We start from the raw sequence: 26643 nt of genomic DNA, 5'->3' as shown, positions 1-26643 counted from the left end.
TTAAACTGAGAAGCGTCAATTGGCAATTTGAAATTGTGTCTAAGGTGGGTCTCAGGTAAAGCCATATTGAACCCCAAAACTAAAAGTAAAGAAGCTTGATTTCCCAAACCCCCATTCAATGGGTGCACCAAACTAGAGTGAGCTGCTCTACAGGATAATCAGGAGACAACACAGAAATCCAAGTGAGTGCCTCTGGGAGGACAATGGGGTGGACTCAGTCACTCCTTGGCTCACGAGTCTGAAATGTGACTATGCCGCAACCCTACTGGCCTTTCCATTTCACTAGTCAGTCAAGAAATCTCCTGTTTGCCCTGTAGGTCAGGCCACCTCTGCACCAAAGCTCTCCTATGCCCAAGCAGCAGTCTTTACTCCTTGTGTACAAGCCATCTCTAGAACACAGAGACCACGGTTACGTCACCAATGTGAGTAAGAAAGAGCGAGGGGTGCGCTGGACTTGTGGTGTGCAGGTAAAGAGTGGCCTGGCCATAGGTTCTCAGTGCTGACCTAGACCTCTCTACCAGGTCAGACAGAAGAGTGGGTGTTCACCTGGAAGATCTTAGACACGTCCTCAGAGTTGCGCTGCTGGGCCACATCGCACAGTTTGGCTGTGATGTCGATTCGCCGGCAGATGTCCATGTCCACCTTCATGGCCTTCTCCTGGATCTTGGTGTCGAGGTCGGTCATGGGCTGCATGGGGACAGGAGTGGTGACCCCATGTTACTTCTCAAATAAGGATTTCCCCGCAGCGTCCAGAGCAGCCCTACCCTACTCCCGACATCAACAGCAGAACAACCCCTAGGCGTCCCCCGCTTGGGAGGACTTGTTGGGACAGACCTGTTCTTTTGGGATACGTCACAGTAGACTATGTCTCATAGCCCTGAGGCACATGAGGGCACAGGGCCAACAGCATCTGATTCAAGCACCTGGCAACAGAAACAAAACATGCAGGCACCTCCAACACATAATGCCAATGCTAGGGCAATAAATCAAACACAAATACAATTTCACAAGATTGCAAACTTGAACCCACTCATCACACCACAGCAAACAAGCGTATGAACATTTCCATTTCCTTTCCGCGCCACGATTCTGCGGCGAAACCACAATGAAGAACGGCAAGGAGGCATGTAGATGACGACAGGGTAATCCTGTTCCTTTCTATAGTGTGCACAAATACGCACACGTCTGGCGGTCTTAACTTGCTAACAAAGGCAGTAATTTGTGTAACTGCCTACTATGAATTACACCACTTTTAGAAGGAGGGAAAACGTACGCCTACATTATTGCTGTGTACATATTTCAGAGTAGGCTTGCTTTCCAGCTCTCCTAGACTGAAGGTAAGAAGGGCCCGGGTTTTCTGCATGCCTTGTGAAGACAGCCTCACAGCGGTAGCACCACCGTTCTTCATGATGGGCATCACGGGCATTGAAGGTCTCAGCAGGAAAACTGGCACAGACGCCTTCACTCACCAGGCTCAACAAGATAAGGTCCTGCGAACGCCAGGCCAGAAGAGACGGCAATGCCAAGATAGCATGAGTGCGACCCCACTTTCCTTCCCTCCCACTCCCTACCCATCCCAAGAAGGCGGAAGTTGTGCAGGGGGCCAGGGACCAGTTCCTTTAAATCCGGGGCTGGTCTTTCCTCAACTCCCACTTACTTGCAAGCATAGAGTAGGGCAAGCACAGAGTAGGGCAGAGGAGCGAACCATGAAGGCCGACAAAGCCATGTAGAACAGTTGACAAAGGCTTATACGTTGTCATCGCTCATCGCACTACTTCGCTAAATACAAACCTTGCGCGAATCAACTTCCACCCTCCCAGAATTCACTGTGCTACAAGTAACTAGCACAAAAACAGCTTTGCTGCTCACTTCCCAACATTCTGTCAATCACAGAGGCTGGTCAGCGATACACAGGACCGTTCAATGTCAGTGGTCAGAGAAAGCCATGACCACAACGGGCTTCCACCCTGCCGGTCACCTAGAGCTCGATATCCACCATTTGGAAACAATGCTGGCATCACTGGTTATCTGTGGTAATAACAATATAGATGCCTTCCAATTAAGCACTAATACCGTGGACAACCTAATCGCAACTTCCAAATGAGCTCATTTTTCAGAGCAACATACACACATCCAACGAAGCTCAGGCGCACCATCCAGGTGGACCTCATGGTGCTTGCAACAGCAGCACTCCACTTCCATAAAAAAACAACTACACTGCGACAACACATTAAACCCACACTCACCGAAGACCCCATGGTTAATCCAGCTGAAAGGGTTACTATGGACCCCAGAATCACCCTATACCCTCACCTACCTCGGACAGTCCTCGAGAACATGCTTAGGCATATTTCTGAAGACCCCCGGCGACACACACCAAACAGCCCTAACTATTTCAGCAAACATACATGAACGTTTCAACCTATCCACCTCAAACAATCAGAAAACACACTTCGGTACATGACAATTATTGAGACCAGAGCATAGGAATGATAGCTCTGCTATTCTAATGGATGCATAGCACAACATGAATCTCTATTGCTACAACAGAACCACAAAGTAAAGAGGTTTTTTTTATTTTAACACAGATTTAGTTTAGTCATGTATTCCTTCCTCTAATCAGCACATCCCCTTCCCCTCCATACCATGATTGATGCAGGAGGCAACTCTGACCACCAGCTCTATTTCTGGCGCTCCTGACAAACATAGGAAAATAGGATGAAATTACAGGCTGAGCAAGTACAGAATAGAATTTTAGCCTTCGAACAGGGCCGGACTGGCCGTTGCGGGCACCGGGCAATCCCCGGGTGGGGTCCGGTTTTGGGCCCCCGGGGGCCGTTTTTGCAGCATAGCTGCAAAATCGGCCCTGTATCAAAATCGGCCGAAAACCGACCTCAGCAAAGAGCTCGGTCCCACCCCCAACCCCTTCCCCCCATCCCCTCTCCCCCCAGGGCTGGCCGAGCACTTTGCCAGGGCCGGTTTTGGTTCCCAGTCCGACCCTGCCTTCGAAAGTCTCAACCAGGCCGTAATCATTTCCATGGGCACCTACAGCCATGGCCACATACTAGCCCTCTGTATGGCTGGACTGGGGTCTGCATAGTACATTAACCCAGGCACGCTGCATGTGGGAAGCGAGTTTTTAAAGCCATCAACATATTTTACATAAGGTCGAGATTCAGATTGGACTGCGTGTTTTGAGGCTCTAGGGCCCTCCCAATTAGAGTGGCCCATAAATTCTAATGAGGTCAGTAAAATGAGTCACCATTCCCTGTTGGAATTACGAGATCAGCTGTGTTTTTTCAGATCAATTTATTTTCACACAGATTTCGGCAAGAAAATCCAGGAAAAATGAGGAATTACCAGGGAAAACTGGACACAATTACCAACCCCCCGACAATTTCTAATTTCTAAGGCGACCTCTCAGGTTCCCACTTGTAATGGCCTGGGTTTTCCCTACACCCCTTCACCCGTATCAATAACTTCATGCGTGGGGAATATCTGAACCACACAAAATAAGGACTTATGTATTCTTAGTCACACGGCAGGCGCATTTCATGTTGAAGAAAGGGTTTATGCCTCTCCTCTGACCTTCCACAAGAGGACCCTGCCTGATGCAAAATACAGAACTGTCATAGTGAGATTTGTTTATATCTCTTAATAGTGCTAAGTACAGCCACGAGCTTCAGCACAAGGCGCATCTTAATGCGCATTAAAGCCGCAGGGGCAAACAGAACTTGGAGCCTGAGTGACAGATGATTGATGTATGAATTTGAGTATTTCCAGCTGGAGGGGAGTGGAGGATTAGGACACAAGCAGCAAGTTAATGTGTTTTCACAGGACAGAGGTAAAGCAGGGTAGGGCAGTTTGTTTTTAAAGTGTTATATAGTTAGGGGAGCTTGGCAGAAAGCATGTGCATGGCTTCACTCTGTAGCACTGACACAGCTCCAGCAAGCAGGCACTAATGTAGCTCCAGCAAGTAGGTACAGACGCCGACCCGGTTAACAGGCACCAACACAGCACCAGCCATTAACAACGGCTGCAGATAGGAGCCAATACAGCTCTACAAATGTGTGGCTCCAGTGATATGAAACGGTCACTGAACCCCAAAGAACACAAACAAAAGCCCAAATCATGCCCACCATCAAGCAAATGCAAACAGGGCTCCAATGAATAAACCTAAATAACCACAATCGAGCAAATGTGGCCTGGAGACAGCCGACCTCACCTACCACAAATAGGCACAGTCACTGCAGAGCACATAAAGAAACACTATCCTACAGGGTGCATGCAGAAATGGGGTCACCCCAAGCAGGCAACAGTAGGAGACACAAAAATCCAGCGACAAAACATTGCTCAGTTCAGATGCTTACACATAGACCTCCAAGCAACAACTGCAGCAGTACCACCAAGGACATACAAGCACGGCCCAACCTACTGAACTACATCACCATAAGTTGATGATGTTGAAGTCACACCAAGCCTACCGTCCCCCCCAGACCCAACCCAACCCCACCCCACCCCACTCCACTCAACACACAACAGTATAGCCCCATCAAGACAATTGTACTGAGCAGATATAACTGCTGTACCAAGTGAATATACAATCAAACAATAGAACTACTCCAATGAGTCCACAGCCCAACATGCAGCCATTCACCAACAAGATGCCATGGACACAGATCCACTGTCCTAACGCCACAATTGCTGCATACAGAGTCTGTGGATCAACAAAAAAGATACTAGAAAAAAAGCTCCACGAGCTTCCAACTCGCCATAAAGTAGACGAAGCAACTGGGTCACCGGAACTTTCGACCCAAAGAGCTATGCGCTCAATGAGCTGCAACCACACCCAACCGTGCGGCCACCACAGCAGCAAACAACAACTTTTGTACACGAAACTGGGGTAATAGATAACAGATCACAGGACGTGGTGGGATCTGTCCAATGTCTCTACTTACATCACTCATGAGGCCTTTGAACACAACAAGATCGGATTTCAACCGTCCTATCTTCTCATTCAGCTCATCCTGCATGGCATTGGCTTCGTGCGCTTCCTAGAGAACATGATCAAGAAGAAGGGTGAGGCTGCATGCAACAAGAAGCATCAAAACAGGGAAGAAGAGTGATTACAGAAGTACTTGAAACTGCTTGAGCATGTGTGTAGCACTTTCCTTTTTCAGAATGCTACTGGAAATCTAGAGCGAGACACATATGGCAGGGAAGCATCAGTGCAATCCCAAATCTAGGGCATAAATACGAAGTAACGAACAAACAAAAAAATAACAAACTCTTTGCATCAGTAATCAATCCATTGGGCCATCCAGAACTTCTGGTGAATCCCAAGCTTGCTCCAAACCTAGTGTATCCATGTTGGTACGTGTTCCCAGGTAGTTGGGCGCATATCACTCCAGAGGTGGCCCTGTATATTGTTTCTGATCTGGACTGAGCGCACAGTTTAGAATCACCTTCATGTAATAGATAATGATACGGTCAGACCGTTAAGAATTCAAGTTAGATGGTCAAGATTAAGGTTAGTTTGGGGCAAGAGTAGCAATTCGAGTAGGACAGGATTAGGACATGGGTTAGATGTAAGGTTTCGGCCAGGTCAGGAATTGAAATGGAGCCAAAGCTTTGGACAAGGTTTGGGGTTAGGTTTCAAGCCATTTTAAAAAAAAACATCATACACAAATGAATACAAAAATATTCAAAAGTTGGGTGTTCTTTGAAGTTATAACATTGGTATTCAAATATTCTTGTTTCCGGGTATCCTTTTATGAATAGGTATCCTTCCTTAAAGTTGAATTATTAATGCTGCTCTTGACCAATGCTGCAGTTTATGCTTTTGAATATATAGATTTTTTTTAAGCAAACGTTAATAAAGGGGTAAAGATTAGATGATAAATTCATACTTCAATTTATAAAAAGATCATCAAATAAAACTGTTTCAATGTAATGTCAATTAGAATGCAATCATAAAATCCGACTATAATTGAACTGGAATATATATATATATATATATATATATATATATATATATATATATATATATATATATATATTTTTTTTTTTTAAATCTCTGAAAATATACTTCTTGATAGGGTATCGAGACCGAAATTAAATGAAGACTTTCAAGTAAGATTGAAAGGCACATCTACAGCCAAGGTTCCCCAGTGCTGGAAAACCTGACCATTGCACCTTCTCTGCCAGAGCTGCGCTGGTTGCTGATGGGTAGAACATCAACACTGGCCTAGAATGGACCAGAAGACCAGAGACAAAGATTTCGAAGCAGTCTTTGGTGATACTTGGAGTTACTCCAGGTCTGGTGCTTCAGCGATAGGGTAGTCCTGCTCATTGTGAGCAAACAGTGTGTTGGAATTCCAAAATGAGCCAATGGTGGTGTAACTCAAAGTGATGGAGACCCCCTGCAAAGTATGAAGAGGGGGCCCCTGAGTTGACCATATCTCACAGATGTTCATTGGACCTGGGCTGAATGGGGGCCCCCGATTGGCGCCACCACCTGCAGCGCAGGCTGTAGGGGCCTACGTTACACCCCTGGGAGCAAGGAATAGGATTCCCTTAGCATTGTATTTTAAGCCCATAAAATCAAAAGATCCTTTAGGCAGAAACCCAAATGAACGCACACTGTAGTACGAAAAAATACCCAAATGTCTCAGATATCAACTTTGGGTGTTAAGGCGTTTTTTTTTCCCAACCAGAGAAATCTGCTTAAACAAGATTAGTAAATGCAAGAAACGGACATAGGCAGACATCCATGGAGTGTTGGAGACCTATGGAGTATCAAACCTTGCACCCCAGAATTCAGACAGACTGCATGGCTTTCCCAAAGACTTAACATCAGTCGTAGAAAAATCCCCACCCACAGAACTCGCTCTCCATCCTCAAAAGCGGACAGGGCCCTCGCAGTTTTATGCAAACATTCAGGCTTTATCAAGTCTTAGTGAACATGAGCAATGTATTTTCACTGTTTGGGCATAACCCAAGGAAGTAGTTTGGGGCTCGACAAATTTTAGCTCTAATACTGACCTTTTGAGGTTCCTATTAGATTAATAATTAACACCTACACAAACTATGCGTTTTAGGAGTTTCTACCTATTCAGATTAGTACATTTTTAATGGTTCATATTAATTAAAAAAATACATCTTTTTGATTTGGGAAATGTTGCCAAATCTGTTTCTTGACTGTAATGAAATTTGTTATTTGACTTCATTCACACCAGAAGAGGTTCCTTGCACTTAAGTTGCCACCACAAGCAGACTTTGGTTTTCCTTTGGAGCCATATTTGCCGTCAGTGCAGAATTACAAAAGTCAGATTTGGTGGGACATGTGACCCATACTAAGGTGACCTATCGTTCAAGCTACATTGAGCATGGCGTGCTCATGGGACCTAGCCAATAGCAGATGCTAAGACAGCTGGTGGAATGTGCAAACCTGGCCATATAGTGCCATTTCCGGATTACCAAATAAGCAAAGTAGGCACCAGCCGATAGGACCCACAGCTTTTAGGTGCCCCGTGACAACGGATCAAAATACAACTTAAAGTATAAACCGGAGGCGTCATATTCACATAACAGTTTCTCTTTTAAAAGTTCATTTTCTGGCAGCTGTCAGTTTGTTAAAAAAAAAACAACATTGGTATTAGGAGATAATTTGCGAGGGATGCCCGAAATTTCGACTGCCACAAGGTTTAATCCGGCACTTGATAGTGCCTCGTTTGACAGAAGCTACTCACTGAAAGCAGTGAAAGCCATGACTGACCGTGCAAATGTGATAATTGTGGCTTTGGAAAAAGTCCCCAAAAGCATCAAATCGACAATAGCTCACAAAAAAACTCACATTACCACATGGACTCATAAAAAGCTCTTACGACGTTTAAAAGAGGGCAGTGGTCAGAGGAGGTCTATGGCACTTTAGGGAGGGCCAGGAGTCCGCCTCACTCCTGAACTTTGGTACCACTCAAAGAGGAGAAAAAGGTCCATCTCCCATGCTGGCCTTCACCTGCCTGTACAGAAGCAATACAAACAACTGTCGAGCCCATCATTTGTAGTGAAGGGCAGAAAGCAACGACCCCCCCCCACCTCGGTGTGGCTGACCCTAAGGACTTAACAGCTATGTGTCACTATGCATTGTAGTTAATTGCCCTTTCGCTTTGCGTGGCAAACTCCTTTGGCTTGGGCCCATTATTGCAGGAGAGGTTTTAAATGGTCAATATCCTTGGCAGGGGGAAATCTTATGACTTTCACACAAATCAGGCCGCGAGGGTAATATTGAATCCTTGGCGAAATGTGGATCACGCTAGCGAAAACGCCACATTTCATTACATTTTTCAACATTTTGCACTACATGATTATTCATAATTTATGCTCTTGGAAGGCTGGTTAGTGCAGAAAATAGCGACCAAAAACATATTTTCTACTCAAACCAGTCTCATTCAATTAAACACCTATTATTTCAGGGCCAAGGAACCCAAGATTTGGGTGTAAGTGCATTTCTACAAATACAGGTAGTTAGTAAGTTATTTCACACAGCCTTTCTGTTTAACGTACAGTATTTCCCTGTGTGGGAAAAAACAGGCGAGATACCAACGTATCACGTTTTGTGCTAAAAGCTACATTTTTATGCCAATTTCACACTCTCCTAACGTTACTACGTTGAGTATGGAATTCTGTGAATGTGCTGAGACCTGCAGTCGCATGTGGAATGTACAACTGAACACTGGAATGCCACCCCAGCAGTTTACAACCACCGTCAAAGTACAGTGGAGTGACGTCACAGCGGTAGCACTGGGCTTCAACAGCTGCTGGACATTTTAAAACAAAAAGCTTTGCCTCTCAAAGGTTCAGCTTTGCTGACCCAAACACCTCTTTGTGACCTTTACACCTAAAAGTGAGATAGATGCCCCTCCTCATCAAGAGGCAGCTGCCAACTGGCCCTGCAACATAAAGGCACAAGTGTTAACTGCTCTTCCCCTCTCTATGTGGCACGTCCTTTCCCTCTAGTTTCCAGACCATAACTGGAATGAGCAATTCATATACGCGAAGAGCCTTAGCAGAAGGCCTTAACTAGTGTTAATGGCCTGAGTAACATGCAATGATGCTTATTTATCATCATTGGTATGTACGCGCCATTTCAACAAACACAAGTCAAGTCAAAATATGATTGTTTGTGGTACCATTATACGAGCCATGTATAAAACACCAGCACGAAAATAATCGAACAGGGTATTACAACTAGTGCTAGAATAAGAGCCAACATATGCAACAAAACTCCAACCCAAACACAGATAAATGTTGGTGGCTCAGTGCTCTTCTGCCCAGGCTGAAGGTTGGGGATTCAAGAGATATGCAGGCCAGTTCTCGAGCTCTCTTACCTCCTGCAGCGTCTCGACCATGGCCTCCAGGCTGGTCCTCTTGGCCAGCTCCTCTTCCCACCTGGAACGAACAAACACCAGCAGAGTCATTAGAAGATCTTATAGTGATCTACTGAAACAATCTGCGATTTGGTAGCATTTAAATGGCGACTGTGAAAAGAAATGTGGCCATTAATATGTTATTTAGAGCCTCTGTACAAATTTAACACACCTGGTAACTATGGTGTATTACCACAGTAGAGTGAACGGGATATTAGAGCAACACTGATTACTGCCTCGCAAAATGCATATTGCAACTATATATCACAATTAAACAATTGTAATGGCCACATACTTCACAAATATAGCCCCTTGCATCCTAGTTTTGGTTCAACATCTATTTGTTAAAAAGACATGAAAAATGACCATGGCATAAACTGTCAAAGATGTACGCTATTTATTATCACTATTGAGGGAGTGGACAGGTATCATGGCTCCTCCTCTCCCTCAACAGTGGTAATAAATAGTGCATTACACAGAGCGAATCTGCATGAATAGTTTATGCCATGCTGTTCTTTCATGTGCATTAGTTATAGAACATGTATTTAAGCAGAGCGTGGACAACGTCACTGAAGAGGACCAGAGTGCGACGGAGTGAAGTTCTATGAGATTATCCTGTTACAGAAAAGATGAAGCTCTTCTATAATAAAAACATGGGCCTTGCCCTCCACTCTGCAGCAAGAGATGACTGAACCTGTATTTATTAGTACCCTGGAACCAACATTTTTATTGGCCCACATTTATTTTCACTGGCATAGCCAAAATATATAGTTTACATAACGGGCAGCCTTATACTATGGTCCATTATTGCCATGTTATGTTATGTTAAAAATAATTTGTTAAGCGCACTGCCACCAATTGGTTTCCTGGCGCTGATAAAAGACAGAGAGCGAAGCCTGAGGTAGTGAAATATGCTGGGGTTATTGGTATGCTTGTCTGAAGAGCAGGATTTTAATGCTTTCCTAAATAACATGAGATCCGGACAAGTCCGGATCTCAAGGGGGAAGGTGTTCCACAGACGAGGTGCCAAAAAAGCAAATCTGCAACCTCCAGCACGCTTACGTTTAAAAGCAGGTATCTGGAGGAGGGCTAGATGGGCTGAACGCAGATTGCGGGAGGGAATGTGCCTGGTGAGGAGTTTATCAATAAATTTAGGGCTTTTGCAGAGAAGGGATTTAAAAATCATACAGCCGGTTTTGAAGGAGCAACGTTGGGCCATGGGGAGCCAGTGGAGGTTCTTAAGCATGGGAGTTGCTGATTGCCATCTAGGTTGCGCCGTAATCAGTCTAGCCGCATAGGTCTGCACCATCTTAGCAAATAGAGAGGTAGGCCTAAGTAGATGGAGTTTGCATAATCCAGGTGGGAGAGCACAGTGGCGATCACCACCTGGATGATGGCCTCTGGGGTGAAAAAGCGTCGCACCTTCCGGATTTTCCTGAGCTGGAAGAAGCTCTTGAAGACCACCTGACCCACTTGCGTTTTTAGTGAGAGATCACTATTCAGGGTGACTCCGAGTGTCTTTGCTGAAGAGGAGGGGATTGGGACTTACCCCAAATCAGATGGCCAATAATGTGGGCCCCAGAGTTTAGCGCTTTCTCCTGTGAGCAGCAGCTCGGTTTTTCCAGGGTTTAATTTGAAATGATTTTGGTTCATCCATGCTTGGATGAACCTCATAGTGGACTGAAAATGGGAGATAGAGGATTCAGAATTGTCGATGGTGAAGAGCAATTGCAGGTCGTCTGCATAGTTGAACACCCTCACCTGTTTATCTCTTAAGGCTTGGATTAGAGGAAGAATATAGAGATTAAACAGGTGGGGTGACAACGAGGAGCCCTGTGGGACTCTGCATATGATGGTCTGTTTAGTTCCGGCCAGATCTCCAAGACGAACTGCCTGGAATCGGTTCTCCAAGAAGGACTTCAGCCAGGAGGCAGCTGTGCCCCTAATGCCGGCCCGGTTGACACGGTCGATCAGGATGTTATGGTTGACCGTGTCAAACACGGCCGACAGATCTAGCAGCACCAAGGCCTGGGGGGGGGGGGAACGTCTGTCAGCGCAGTCCCGGAGAGTGTTTAGAACCGTAACTACCACTGCCTCTGTTGAGTGGGCAGGACGAAATCCTGCCTGATGAGGATCTAAGCAGTTTGAGCCCTCCAAAAAGTTGGACAGGCATCTCGCGACGTGGGCCTCCATTACTTTTGCTAAGAAGGAAAGCAGGGATATAGGGCGATAATTTGCCATGCAAGTTGGATCAGCCCCGCGTTTCTTCAGGAGTGGTATGACCGTCGCTTCCTTAAATGCAAGGGGTACTAGACCCGAGGTAAGGGAGTCATTCAACAGAGTGTAGGCCAGAATCGGAAGAGCAGAGAGGCACTCTTTAAGAATGTGAGGGGGACATTTGTCAGAGGGGGCACCAGATTTAACTCTTACCAGCAACTCCTGGAATTGCTCTGGGGTAATAGTGGGGAAGCTATTAAGTAGGGCAGTGTTGGTAGTAGTGTGAGTTTCAGAGGAGGTTTTAATGAGGGATTTCAGTATACTCTTTGATGTCCGCAATTTTATCGATAAAATAATCATTAAGTGCATCGCAAAAGGTCTGGGTTGGAGTCACACTAGGACGGACACTGTCTAAATTAGTCAGCTCATTCAGAATTGAGAAGATGTCCTTAGATCCATCTGATGAGTTGAGGATGCGAGAGGAAAAATAAGCAGCTTTTGTGGAGATAATGGCCTTCATTTAATCTTTCCTGGCCGTGATAAATCTGGATTTTAGGTCAGGGGAATAGCTACGCCGCCACTGTCGCTCTAATTGGCGCAAGGACAGTTTCTTTATTTTTAATTCTTGCGAGAACCATCGTTGGGCGTCTGCGCGCCGAGCCAACTTGATTTCCTTATAAGGTGCATGAATGTCACTTGCTGCTTGAAGCCAACCTGCAAGGTTGGATTCGGATGAATTGATGTCAGGGTGCGGAAGTGGAACAGTGTTAGCCAATGTATTTAGAAACTCTGATTTATCTAATGTATTCCATTTCCTTGCTCTACTACCGGCTGGAGAGTCAGTTGGCTTGATGGGGAAGCAGGTCATCTTAAATTTGAGAAGAAAGTGGTACGACCAAAGGCAAGGAGTAGTTGCCGGGATTGTGGTTAAGGAGAATTTGGACCAGATCTGGTCCAAGATATGTCCTTTACAGTGGGTTGGCGAGGGTACTTGTGAAAAGTTCAAATTTGTAAGAAGCTCAGTGAGCTCACTTGAGTGAGGGCCTAACAGGGGGTCATTAAACCAGTAATTAAGAGGGGTCTAGGAGGCCAAAGACGAATTGGTTTATAAATTCCACCAGAAATGTGAGATGGCAAAGAAAGGCCATATTATACGCTACAATTATATATATTTTTTACATTACATGTTTATCCTGGGGTAGTTACACAGAAAACTGTGTTTTTTCAAATTGGAGCCATCAATGGACAAAACATACAACTGGAATATTTAGGTTTACCTTTAATGACTAAACTATTGATAATAGAATGTTAGGTAATCTTTATTGTATGATTAATAAAAATCTTTATAATATAGATAAGAAAATTATGCATAAAACCCATTAAAATGTTTTATTTTTTTTTAAATCTATAAAAAGTGAGAAACTGGGTGCTCGTAATAAATTCTAGGAGAGCTAAGATCAATATGTAATATTAGGAGCGTTCCGTGCAGGTAAGAGCAGTGGGGCTGGGTTGGAGCGGGGGATTAAACAGACTACCACAAGGGAAAATTAAATAATTTTACCTCTTTGTTGTCTGCCGAAATCCCCACCGCCCCCCCCCCCCCCCCCCGGCACTACTGCCGCACCACTCTGATCTGCATGGGCTGCTACTGCGTAATAGCAGTTTAAAAGAAAAAATAAGTGCAAATAAATATCTCTAAAAGCAGACGCCCCTTAAATCTATGAGTTTTTAGCTACTTAAAACATTTCATAATCAGCTGAGCAGGTGTCCAAGACAAAGCGATTGCACCCATTCTCTAGATGGTAATGTCCTTGAATCTCAGTTTCATGATTTCCATGTATTTACCAAATTTTGTCAAGTCCACCGGCTCAGTCATGCAGAACACCAAATTCACTGCCTCGTTACTAGTTTGGGCACCGTGAGCGATCAACAATGATCCGCCGTGAAGTATAAGAAGTGCAGGGCAACAACAAAAGACAGATAAAGGATTTATTTTTATAGTGGCAAAGTCAGCAGTTTTCTATTACCATGAGAGATGGCCATCTTAGGTTAAATTCCTTAATTTGTAGGACTATTAACCTGGCAAAAAGGATTTGTTTTGAGCAGTCTTTACGCAGTGCACTCAACGTAGTGCACTCAACAGATAGGGTTGTGGCCTGAGGAAATCTAATTGTGTGCTACAATACGACCTCTCCGCGACTCGCGGAACTCTTGAGTTTCTAAGATTGCTCATATCCTTTTCCTTGGATAGCTTTCTAGATTGTTTTTTCAGGGCGTATTTGAGAATGGCGCTCGAGAGCTGCGGACCATTTAGCACGTTCTCATCAAGTTGAAGAGTATCAATTGCAAGTTGTAAATATTGTGACCACGAGTTCCCACTGTGGCTGAAAATAGGCCGGATAGCGGCTTTTATTGTGTTAGGCGATATCTTGGTTATCCTGTGGTAGTAGCTTACAAAGAACACCATGCTCGCCCACCTTTGAGCCACCAGACCAAATTCCAGCCTTATCATGCAGTTTTGTAAACACAGAGGAAGACAAAAAAACACTCTTCTATATGCCTTGATCTGGTATTTGCCCAGGATACGTACTAGCTGTCCCAGGTAAGCCTGTTATCCGCAAGTAATAGTTGGGAGCAGAGTAGCTGCCAGAACCCATCTGATTGGAACAGTGGATGGGCTTTCCAAAAGATTTATTTAATTTTCTCAGATTGATGATGGCTTCAGCTTTTGCGGCGGCATGTGTCATTTGCTTCTTGTGTCCACCTTTGGTGGTGAACCATACACCCAGGTAGTTGTAGGAACCAGCTTTTTCTATTTGTAGCTCCCCCAGGCTCAACCTGTACATGATTTTGCCAAAGGTGAGTATTTTGGCATTTGAACCATTAGCTGCCATTTTATTGCCCAAGTTGTAATTATGTAGAACTCTCTGTAGACAGAATCTAGAGAGGTCGAGAAGGACGATCTCATAGTCATATTGCATTATTGAAATCTTAATAATCCCAAGATAAAAGAATGGAACAATGGTGAGGGCCAGAGGATATATGCAATTCAGTGGATGTCGTTTTTACCACATAATTATGGATTTACTGCATTTGCTACATCATTTGCAAAAAACTGCAGATTAAAAAAAAATGTATTTCTACCTAAAACGGATGAAAATAATACTCTCAGCTATGTGTCGCTGCATAATTAAAAATCCTTGCAACATAAATTGGTCCTCCCTTCCATATAGTACTAGTAGCCCAGACCGTGGTAAAGCTATGATGAGTAGTTTGGAGGCTGTCTCTACAATGCTGAAATCTGCATTTCATAGGGAACCATAAAATATTCCCCAAATTTCGTGGTTCACTGAAATATAGGTTTTTATTCAAATGCATTTCGTGCAATAAAAACACCTAAACATGCTTGGTTCGCATACTTGTTGCCATGTTTGTTAATTTTTCTGGCTATTGAATTGGATAGTCCTTCAGCAGCAGCTATGAGCATTGTACAGGTAAAATAAAATACAGACTGGAGCCAGGTTAGAGTGGGGCGGGAGGGGCTGGGGTCCTTTCAAAGAGAGGAGCAGCTGGTGCGCGTAAGTGAGCATGACTGCTTGGACAGCCGTCTTGGGCTAGCCAAACTGTCCTGCACACTTTGAATGTTCCCCCACAGGCTGTAATACATAGCCTGGTGGTGGAGAACATGAAGAGGCTCCCACTCCCTGTCTGAGCGCCGAACCACGGCGCTCAGACCAATCATGATGCTGCTGTCATGGATGACTGCAGCATTGTGATTGGTTATGGGGAGTCTGGAAGCCTGGCTACTGCCGGGATCAAAGAAGAGCAGAGGACTGAGGGGAAGGACAAATACTACGATCTGACCTACTCTACTGCCCACCACTCCGTATTTTCAGCGTGAATGTGGACATGACCGCTCCTCACCCATCTGTCACCATTAAAGTCCATCCACAGGCCACATCTGGGCTCCCCATCCTTCTATGTCTAGGCCACCTCCCCTCCATCACTGCAAAGAGATCCTTCAGAAAAGTACCCATCATTGGTGCCGCAGGTGCAGTGGCACCGAGGCTCCAAGCCAGAAGGCCTCCTAGCCAAGACTGTCTTTTGCTGCCGCACTAGAGGTTGATGGACTCCTTCCCTTGTTTGCATTAGTGCCTTGCACATCCTAGCCCCCCACTGAGGCACTGTACACACAGTCTCTGCTCACGCCCTGAATGCTAAACTGCTGTCTCGATTTCTAGAGCTGGACACAGACAACTGTATCATGCATCCTGCATCATTTTTATTTCCAATTTCTGGAACTGTCAAACAATATTGGATAACGCAAATGTAAGAATTCACATCAACATGCCTGTCAGAGGGGACGAGGGGAGCATGTCTCACACGGACCACGCAGGACGGGACAGAGGAGTGCGAGCTACCCCCAGCAACAGCATCATCACCACTTGGATAAAGGAGCTCAGAGACCCCGTCTTAAAGTGAGGCACAGGGGCACAAGTCACCATTTGGACAATCTTATGCCAGAAATTAAATACAGCTATCTGACAAAAAAACATGATGGTCCAGGGGCGTGTTTTAAAAGCGGTCACTTGCGAATTTAAAGAATGACAAGTGGTCCAAGATCTTTGGGAAAATGGGCGCGTATTCCCGGGAGGTTCGCCGGCCTGAGGCAGTCACACTGGTGGCCCTCGCGCGGTAGCTCGTGCTGCACTTGAGGCAGACGCTGCACCCAAAGTCACGACAAGCTCCCATCGGGAAAAGAGGCGCAAGCTTATTGTTTTTTTCATTTGTTTCTCTTCAGGCACGTCCAACTGATGCTGCTCGCAATAGCTGGTAAATCGCATAAATAACATTCTTCTTAACATGCCTAATTTGCAATGAGTGATAATGAAAGCCCATTAGCAGGATCTGCTCCTATTTCCATTTGAAATGTTCCTGCTGGCTTCTCACCCACTGGGCTGTTTAACTTGTGATTGCTTTCAAGAAAGAAATTGTAAGGATTACAATGGTTTTTGGTGGCCTCAACGAGGTCCTGAGGGAAGTATTGCAGATTATGAAATTAATTCATAAAACTGGAAAAAGGTCTCGGTAGAATACCATATAGGTCAATTTTATTACAGTATAATGCAAAAGTAATACAGAAATTTTTAAACAAAAACGATAATTATTTTCTTATCAGGTGCTCACATGTGTGACAAAAAAGTGCTCAAAGTGACTTTAGTGAATATATTAAAAAAGCATTTATATACATTTATATACAGGAATGTCACCACAAGGATATTCCCACCGCCGGTTTTGTTCGTTTTATACAAGCCCATGGAGCAACAGTACGGTGTATTAAAACTTTTCCAAGAGAGATTTGTGACAGTGTGCATCCTGAACTGAGTTATTTCACGATGCTTTCAAGTGTGATGATCACGGTAAGAGGCACAGAGAAGGTAATTTGCCAGAGTCACACAGTTTGGGCAAGCTGTGGTGAAATGGGGATTGAAACCAAGGTCTCTAGGTCAGGGCCCCACAACTAGTTTTGCCCCAGATCCCACTAAAGCTTCAGACTGTTCTCGGCATTTAATGCCAGTGCATTCAAAATATGGTTTGCTTCCCCCCCCCCACAAGATAGGGCAACAGAAGTGTAAACTCTACTTCTTCATAGAACAGGTACACCTTGGGCAGAAACCATAAAGCTTCCCTCTTTCAGAGGAGAGGTACAACTTGGAAAGCAGCAGTACAAGCTTTATCCATCGTAGGACAGGTACAAATTAGGCAGCAGCAGTGCAAGCTTTACTTCCTCAAAGAACAGATACAGCACGGCAGTAGCAAAGCAAGCTTTCCGGTCTTGCAGAAGGAAGGACGTGCAAACTTCCATTCCCTACAGACCAAGTTTAGCAGGTCAATACACGCTTTTATATAGTTATAGTTAGCTTATATAGAGCATATATAGTTAGGCATGAGGGACATGTAGGTTACAGACAAACGTCTGAAGCAGGCACTTAGAGGCAGGTACAGGTGGATGAGTGAGTGAATATGTGTGTTATGACGCCATTCTCACTTATGTGATCTTCCACATCGGAATCCCGATGGCCCTGCAGATATTACTCAGACTGCTGTTTGCGTATATTCTTCGGTTTTTCACGTATTGAGTAGCAGTAATCTAGTAAGCCCCTGATATTTAGAACAACCCACCCACAGCCTAAGTAACTATGCTATAGATGGGCATTCGGGTGGCAACCTACTCATAAAGGTTTTACATGTGTGCAGCAAACAGTGTGCAATCCATGCCTTGGATCTGTTCAAAATGTTAAGGGCCGCCAGTGGTCACAAGTTAAATCTGCACCTAATATTTACCACACTCTTTCTTGGTGTGACTGATGCTTCAGAAGCACCAGCCAGTGGGAACTGCCTTCTTTGTATTTATCTGCAGCCCAAACCACTTCACTGATGGACAACTACCTCATTATAGCAGCAGCTGGGGATGGTGGGGTGGAGGGGGGGCGGAGTACACACGTGTGACAACAGGCCGACAGCCAAGACCTATAAATTCAACATGTAAGCATCAAATGCATGAATTACTAGTAACCATCTTCACATATATGTCTGCCTGTCATGGAGCCAAAGCCACATTTTTCCATCTGGAGTTACCCAAGAATTATTTTTTTAAATCCTTAAAATCCATGCAAGAGCTTTCAGTTAGCATTTGCCCTTCCTTGGTGTTTTGAAGTCTCAATCACATTCTGCTTCCGCTGACTATAGCATACAGCATGGGGAAGGAGTTAGCACACTTCAGCCACTGACTTTCCTCACTGTGAATAAGGCATTTGTAATAAGCAACTTCGTAAAAAGGTGACCCCTTTTCAAGGCCAGCGTCTCCTGGGCCGATGCGTCTTTTTTTTTCAAAGGACAAGCAGTGCTATCAGGCTCCGACTGCCACTTAGGCCACTGCATCCCAGGTAGACGCTGCAGCCATCTTTGAATGCCAATTCAAAAGCAGTAGCCAGTGTATCTGAATCCCTCTCTCAACTGTGAGACTGTTCTCCTGCTTCCCAATCACATTAAATAAAAATTATGTAAAAAGAACATCCCTTTCGGAGCTGCACGGCTCATCCTTACCACGTTTCACGCGCAGATTTGAAATACTGATGGTTTGGGCTTCCCGTAATTCAACTGGTTGGGTCCTGTCGAAGGGGAGCGTAGCTATGATAATTTAATTGACTGCACAAGAAATGCATTTCTGTTAGAACCAAGTACACGCAAAAGAACAAACATCAGTGCTTTTATTCGGATTGGTGAAAAAGCTTCAAATGAGTATCTGAGATAAGTCTGCGTCAGAAGACACGTTTGCGGCTGAATGGCGTGACCAGGACACTGGGGCGACCCAGAGTAGGTAGGGATGAGATCTGTAGATTGGCGCATTGCTGTGTAGTGGCCACAAGACCTCCACTACTCCCCCTAGACTCCGTGCGGTGACAGAGGCATGGGCTTTTCGTACCAGGGCTCTGCTTAGATTTCCCTCACTGCCCACACTCATGCCAGCGGAGTCAACGACTGCCCCAATGGTGCCCCGGGTGAAGCATGCCGCTCTGCTTTGGCCAGTCAGAGCGATGCCCCCTCCGTGCTGACGCACCAGAGGAAGGAATCCTACCTTTATCAGGCAGCAGCGCCAGGGACCTCAGTAAAGAGGTCACAGTTTCCGGTTCATAAGCCTCTGGAATGCCACCCCGCCTGGGCCGCGCGCCCACGGCAGCGCATAGCAGTGCGTGGGCATCAAAGCGCAGGAGGCCGCCCAGTAGTGGACTAAAGCAGGGCGGCCTAGCGCGGCCTGTGCGGGGGATATTCCCAGCTGCAAAGGAAAATGTTTCCTTAGGTGGCCAGTGACCGTGCATTGATGGTACCGCCCGGCGTCCAGATAAGGGATATTGGCGTGAACGATCCCTCAAGAAAGGCAGCCTCCAAAGGCCGTCCTGCCATGGCCGTACAGCTTAACCAAACAAACCAAGAACGGCGCAAAATGCACACACTTCCACGAAACGCAAGTTAATGTTTCATGGGAAGACTCCAGGATTGGAGGCTGCATGTGGATGTCTGGCTAAATTTAGACCAGGGAGCCCACGAGCCCAACAGTCTGGAAACAATCACTGCTTCAGACGAAGGACTTAGGAAAAGCTTCAAACAGGCCTCAACGGGCCGCAGCTTCAAATAATTACTCGCCTTGGAAAAGCTTCCGATTGGCGTTAAAACACACCTGTTTTAAACTTCTACCCAATCAAGATTATATATGAAGTTGACATTAATTGTAGCAGTTGGCAGCTGCTACTGGATGCACATGACCCTGGGTAAACGAACTTTTTTTTTTTTTTAATTAACTTAAATTAATTCTGCATGGAGTCGGAGAACAGAGCCCCGGAGGCAGAGGAGCACCTTCTCCCCACCAGTAGCTCAAGTCAAAACACATCTGCGAAAAGTTTACGGCAGAGCAAAAGAGAGAGAGAGAGCGCCAGACACAGAGCAAAAGAGAGAGAGAGAGCGCCAGACACAGAGCAAAAGAGAGAGAGCGCGCCAGACACAGAGCAAAAGAGAGAGAGCGCGCCAGACACAGAGCAAAAGAGAGAGAGCGCACCAGACACAGAGCAAAAGAGAGAGCGCGCACCAGACACAGAGAGCGCCAGACACAGAGCAAAAGAGAGAGAGAGCGCCAGACACAGAGCAAAAGAGAGAGAGAGCGCCAGACACAGAGCAAAAGAGAGAGAGAGCGCCAGACACAGAGCAAAAGAGAGAGAGAGCGCCAGACACAGAGCAAAAGAGAGAGAGAGAGCGCGCGCCAGACACAGAGCAAAAGAGAGAGAGAGAGCGCGCGCCAGACACAGAGCAAAAGAGAGAGAGAGAGCGCGCGCCAGACACAGAGCAAAAGAGAGAGAGCGCGCGCCAGACACAGAGCAAAAGAGAGAGAGCGCGCGCCAGACACAGAGCAAAAGAGAGAGAGAGAGAGCGCCAGACACAGAGCAAAAGAGAGAGAGAGAGAGACAGACACAGAGCAAAGGAGAGAGAGAGAGAGAGAGAGAGAGAAAGAGAGAGAGAGAGAGAGAGAAAGAGAGAGAAAGAGAGAGAAAGAGAGAGAAAGAGAGAGAAAGAGAGAAAGAGAGAGAGAGAGAGAGAGAGAGAGAGAGAGAGAGAGAGAGAGAGAGAGAGAGAGAGAGAGAGAGAGAGAGAGAGAGAGAGAGAGAGAGCAAGCAAAGGAGGCTTCACGAGAGGTGGTGGGAAGGTTGCTTTTAGGTGCAAAATAAGACATCTTCTGACACTCAATGAAGACAGTGACTGTTAAATGTATTCCTTCTAAGCAGAATACATACTGGAACGTTCGAAAATGTAACTCTTACAACTAGAAGCAACATTACCTGCCAGAAGTGTCTTGCACCTACAGTTCCACAGATAGATTCCCAAAATAGATTTTGCACAGCAGACTAACAAGATGAATGGTAGCGGCTGCCTGCTTGTCCAATGGACATTGTATTTTGACTGCTTTCATGTAGTAATTTGGTCACACTTCTAATCAAAAAGGGGAAAGGATCACTTGTCCTGCTTAAACCTTGGGTTTCACAAGTCGAGGAACTGATATCTCCCAAATATAACTCTCATACACGTGTAGTTTGGATGGTTCTTTCTCAGCGGTATATAGTGGGTACCCGCTATTTTACACGTGCGTGCGTAATCATGGAGTTATTTTTGTATTGTGCACCCTCCACCAGGAGGTTTTGCCTTTGGTTTAAGGCAGTAGTGATCGTGAATAATAGGGGAGGGGTTGTGGTGATGATAAAACTTAAAAAATCCGGACAGCCAGACTCAGACAATTTTAATAGGTCTGGATTCGGACTCGGTTAAAAAATTAATGGTGCACTTTTTGAATTGGTAAGGGGTTCAAGTGCATTTCATGTCTAAAAAGAGGTCAACATGTTTCAGCCTTTGGTAGTCAGAGGATCTTAGGCTTTCGTCAGGACCAATAGGGGTGAATAAATAGTGAAAAAGCAAACTTTGTGAGAAGAGAAAAGGTAAATTGACCTGATCCTTCGGAATTCAAGGTTTCATTGTACCTTGTTTAGGATGAAGAAATACTTCATCGGGGATGAAGGCTTGTCGAGAGAGGAATACTGTGTCCCTTCTAACTCGGACTCTGCCGCATGTGCTGGCTCTGCCTCTCAATCACCCGGAACTACCGTACGGAGACTGAAAGGATCTTCTCTCTACCTCCCTACCCCTTTGATGATACGTAATTTGGTCACAAACAATATCCCAACCCGGGCCTTAAATTACCACAAACTCAGGAGGGATAAGGACTTAATCCCAACACCATCTACATGCTAACAACTGATCACCCACCCAAACGCTCATGATACTGTACCAAACCATTTTGTCATGCAAAGTACCACTAGGCCTCCTGAAGCTTGGTTTGAGCTTAATATTTACCCCAAGCAAAACAATGTGTTCGACAACCACTCTCTCGCCCACAGAATATTTTCTCCATCAGCCATCTCATACATGGTTTACATCCCCATCTTATCTCCTACACACAAAAGTATCGCCCCCATTGTTTTCAGAGACTAACACCCCACAATGTATTTTAGCACCATAAGACAGTCCTTTTTGCAAATTCCTATGCATAGAAAAGGCCTGGAGCATCATAATCACATACCATACGCAGAAAGTTTGTTTCTGCCGGTCTAAAATGTAGAAACATCTTGGAATTACAGATGAAACTCATTCTGGTATCTTACCCTACATTCCTAGCAGGGACCTAGAAGGCAAAACTAACTGGTTAGAATCGCCAGATATTAAAACCATTCTTGTTAGGAACATTTAACAATTACATAGAGCGCCTCACAAAAGGATCAAGGGAGCCCAGAGAGTGTGCTCACACTCAGATTAGTTCAGCACATTTGGCATCATCATGAACTTAAAATAGTAGCCCATTCTGAGAAGAGTATTATATGAAAACATGTACCTTGGATTAGTGTAAAAAAATGATAGTTCAAATAAAAATAGGCCTTTCCTCTCGGAGGACATAAACACATTGTGATTCCCCAGTAAAGTCTTGCATGTTTCATCCGTTCTTTTATGTTCCGAGACTTTCTTTGCAGAAGACTATTTATTTCACATTACTCAATTTCTTTATTTTTATCTGAAAAAAGATTTCAAGAAAGCATATAGCATTCTAGCTTATTCCGATTTTCTGCTTGACATAAAATATGGGGTTGAAATGGGGCTGTTCTGGTTAGGTTATCTGAGAACAGGATAAGAAGTTTCAGTCTTCCCTCTTAAAAACAAAACTACTCAGGGTTTTCATTAGTTTTTCTAATCTTTACTAAGGATTATCACGAAATAGCAGCTCACATTTTGGTAATTCAAAATTGCTTCGTTTATCTCTAGTATATGAGCTACGCAAGTCACAGAAAAACAAATAAAATAAATAAAGTTAACCCACTACCAGAGAATCCATCAAGTGTATGGAGCATGGATCGGAAGATATTGCTCTGTACTACACACAAATCCTTTATAACTCATACCATGGATTAAGCAGATTGTTTCAACAAAAATCGTTGGGGTTTCTGGGGGGTGGGGGGGGGGAGAAGGCTTTAGAGTACAAACAATCAGTCTTTGAGTCTTCTGTCCTCATTGGCGCTTGGGTTGCCTAGTTGATCCTATGCAAGGCAGGCTCCTATTAATGACTGCCCATCAGGTGCTATTGTTTTACTAGCCAGTGATGTATGTGTGTTTTGGGGAAGTTAACTCGTCACAAGCCCTCTTCAGTCGTTCCCCATCACTTTCTTTTCTCTATCGGTCCTTTCTTTCAACTCTCTCATTATCCTCCCACACTCCGTCCACAAAAGCACTTTGAGGTAGCCTCCAAGCTACAGCAAGCACTCTAACATTTTTTAATTAAGATCGCCCTCCACCGTGCTATGCTTTGAATGTGTGAGATTATATGAATATTGAAGTTTATCCGTGCTGCGGTAAATCATGGAGCTACATGCTCTGTACTCGACGAGTATATTGGGAATGAGCTTATTGTTGAGATCCCGCTACCCTAGGGAGAATATATTACTTATGCCCTCTACTGCTAAATGTGCATGAATTTGAGATTGATACTTTACAGAAATCCAAGTAACTGAATTACGCTAGGGATTTCCGACAGTAATGGGCAAATTAATTGTTGAGCGCCCGCCATCATTTCACTGCCTATGTGCCTTATTTCTGGATGTGTCTGAATTGAAGTACACTACTTTATAATGATCTATGTGATTGAATTAGGCTAGCTATTTTTGCACGTTGGTGGTGCAAATATACATCATTATGAAGTTGATCTTAGAAGGCACTTCTCCAGCTCAGACTCAAGTACGTTATTTGATGAAAAGACCTGGCTTGAGAATCAGGTGTCCTACTTCTCAGTTGCTACCAAAATGCTACAAGTTGCTTATGAAAACTATTGTAAGAACACTGAGGAGTAATCAGCTAGGAATTAACTTTGGTCTTGGTGATTGTCCTGAAAGACACCATGGAGGATAGCAAAATGTCACTTTTCTATCATTGTTTCATGTTATTTTTGTAAATTGTTACGTTGACCCTGTGGCAAGTCTTCTTAACATTTGATCAGCCTACAAATATGCTGGTCTACATTGTGGAATTTTCCCTGCAGTTTTAGTCAATGCTGTCTGCGGCTCTGCCAATGCGGATGTAATCTTGATGAAATAGTTTGTATTTTACATTCATGACTGAAAAAAATAGGCAACCCTGTCCAGCACAGCATATGACCTCACATATTGCATCACTCATCATTTGACATCACAAATTACATCAATGATGATGGCTCAAATTACTTCATTCTTGATACTGCTATTCACGATACTTCATAAGCCCTTACATTAAAAAAAAGAAAGTTGTTAGTAAAGGACATATAGTAGAATAAAGCATGGAGTATGAGTACACATGTGGGTGCATAGAATGGAAATGGGGAAAGCCCTGGAGACAAGCGTGGCTCAATGTTGAAAGTTATGGGGTACAAAGTTTATAAACCATTAAAGTTTGGGGTACAAGCAGTACCTACCGCATGTTAAACAAGAAAGACTGAGCCGACTTGATGTGGGTTGCAAAGGAGACTTCAAAATAGGTTCTTTGTTGAAGCCAAAGTCTGTGGCAAAAAAAATTATGAGAAAAGCCAAACCTTTGGTTGACAATATCTGGTCAATGTGTTAAATTGCTGGTCTAGTAGGAGTGGATAATTATTTTTCAGAAATTTGCTGAAGATTTTGAGGCATTGCAAGCCGTTGAATAATTTAGGAGTGGTGGTTTAACTCACAGTAGGATTGTAAGCATGGCTCTAAGGTTGTATGCCATTGTGTTCATCTCGGTAACGGGATTAGTGTATTTTAGAAAAATTCAGAAATTAAAATGAAAAAAAAATGTTTATTTGTTTTTTTTACAACCGTAAAGCAGGATACTAAAACTTATGTAAAATACAAGTTAAACAATTTCACAGAAAGTGCATCATTATATCTGGGTTTGTGCAGAATGTTCCAGTTCATTTGTAACCCTGTTTTCCTTAAAAGTGAGTCAGAGGTAAAAGCTTCACCCCTTGACAAATTAAGATGTTTGATGTCCCCCCCCCCCCCGTCCAGCGGGTTATAGTCTGCCTACAAGTACGAATGTTAAGTTCTTTTAAAATTGCTTTTAAAAGCATCCTTCTAGCATCATTGACTTTAGGACAGACACATCACGTGGCATAAAGATTCATTATACTATCCATATAGTCGAGAATTTGAGTTTTGGTGTTTCCCTTTCCATGTTGGTCGCAAGTCCTTGGTTTCATGACTCCTAACCGATCCAGCATGTACCTCTTTCTTAATATCAATCTGCAGTGTGCTGGTAGATAAGCTTGCGGATTGAGTTTTACATAAGAATTTATCACAGTCCAAGAGTGTTGACGTTTTGCCACTGTATTTTGGTCTTCTAAAAAGGTAGTTTTTTTGCGGCACCATTACACACTTTGTTAAACACCACCATCTCCATTTTACTGTCCCATTCCTCTTGGCTGTCTAGTTCCACCAGAGCTGATCTTAGATGTTCGCCCCATGAGTACGATGTTTTTTTTTTAATCAAACTGGGCCTTTATTTCTGTTCAGCATAGATTGTTCACGGAGCCAGATTCCGAGGAGCGAAGTTTGTGCACCCTATACACTGACTGTTTCCCTGGTAGTTTGGTGCAAGTTGCCCAAGTAGGTACAGTCGAAGCTTTTTCATAGGGTCTGGCAGAAGGTGTCTTGTCAGAGGTAAACCTATACCGGTCAACCTCTTGACATAAAATTGCAGATCATGTGAAGTCTTTAAGAGGGTATCCAGTTGAGGTGAACAGAACACCAGCAAAAAGAAGGTAACCTGCACTAAATGTAGGTGACTTGACAGATATGCTACATGTCAAGAATGCAAACAAAGTTGAAGTCTATTATCCCTTCACTGGTGATAGAAAATTGGGCACAAGTGTAATGTGTTAATTTACCTAAAGTTCGCAAACTCTATAGGATGCAGTCATAATGACTCAACGGTGTAATAAATTAGGTCATTTGAGAGGTCATAAATTATGTAAATTATGATGTCATAAGCAGTGTATGACAGGGGAAAAGTTCTAGTTAGTGGACTAAACTGTAACTGGTGACTTTGTGTTCTCTCTAATTTCTAATTATAACATTACTTTAATATTTTGTTTTTTCCATAAATTAAAGTTGAGCATACGCCCAATCCTATACGGCAACTTCCCCAAACCTCTCCAGGAGTGGCCAACCTTGCTGCGCACGGCCTTTGGTCATGTGCAGTGGGAGTTGGCCGCAGGGCATGGCTTAGCACCCAACGCCCCTCTGCGGCTATCCAAGCGATAAGTTTGTGCGCCCTATACACTGACTGCTTCCCTGGTAGTTTTGTGCAAGTTGCCCAAGCAGGTACAGTAGAATCTCTACTTGGA

General features: G+C 44.3%; 1 protein-coding gene across 3 annotated transcripts in view; it reads right to left on the bottom strand.

Moving 5' to 3' along the window:
• IFFO2 (intermediate filament family orphan 2) overlaps positions 1-26643 on the bottom strand; it is a 153058-nt gene that overhangs the window by 46683 nt on the left and 79732 nt on the right. For 2 of the 3 annotated variants that reach the window (XM_078642516.1, XM_078642518.1), the window contains exons 2-4: positions 9390-9450; positions 4959-5054; positions 547-687 (exon numbers count right to left, since the gene is read on the bottom strand). In XM_078642516.1, the coding sequence (XP_078498642.1) occupies positions 547-687; positions 4959-5054; positions 9390-9450 (298 nt within the window). The remainder of the gene's footprint in view (positions 1-546; positions 688-4958; positions 5055-9389; positions 9451-26643) is intronic. The other variant, XM_078642519.1, reaches the window with a different exon arrangement.

The sequence above is a fragment of the Lissotriton helveticus genome, chromosome 5_1, assembly GCF_964261635.1.
Source record: "Lissotriton helveticus chromosome 5_1, aLisHel1.1, whole genome shotgun sequence".
In the NCBI taxonomy this organism is placed as follows: domain Eukaryota; kingdom Metazoa; phylum Chordata; class Amphibia; order Caudata; family Salamandridae; genus Lissotriton; species Lissotriton helveticus.
The sequence above is the reverse complement of the archived record's forward strand: the minus strand, read 5'-3'. Positions and strand labels throughout refer to the sequence as shown.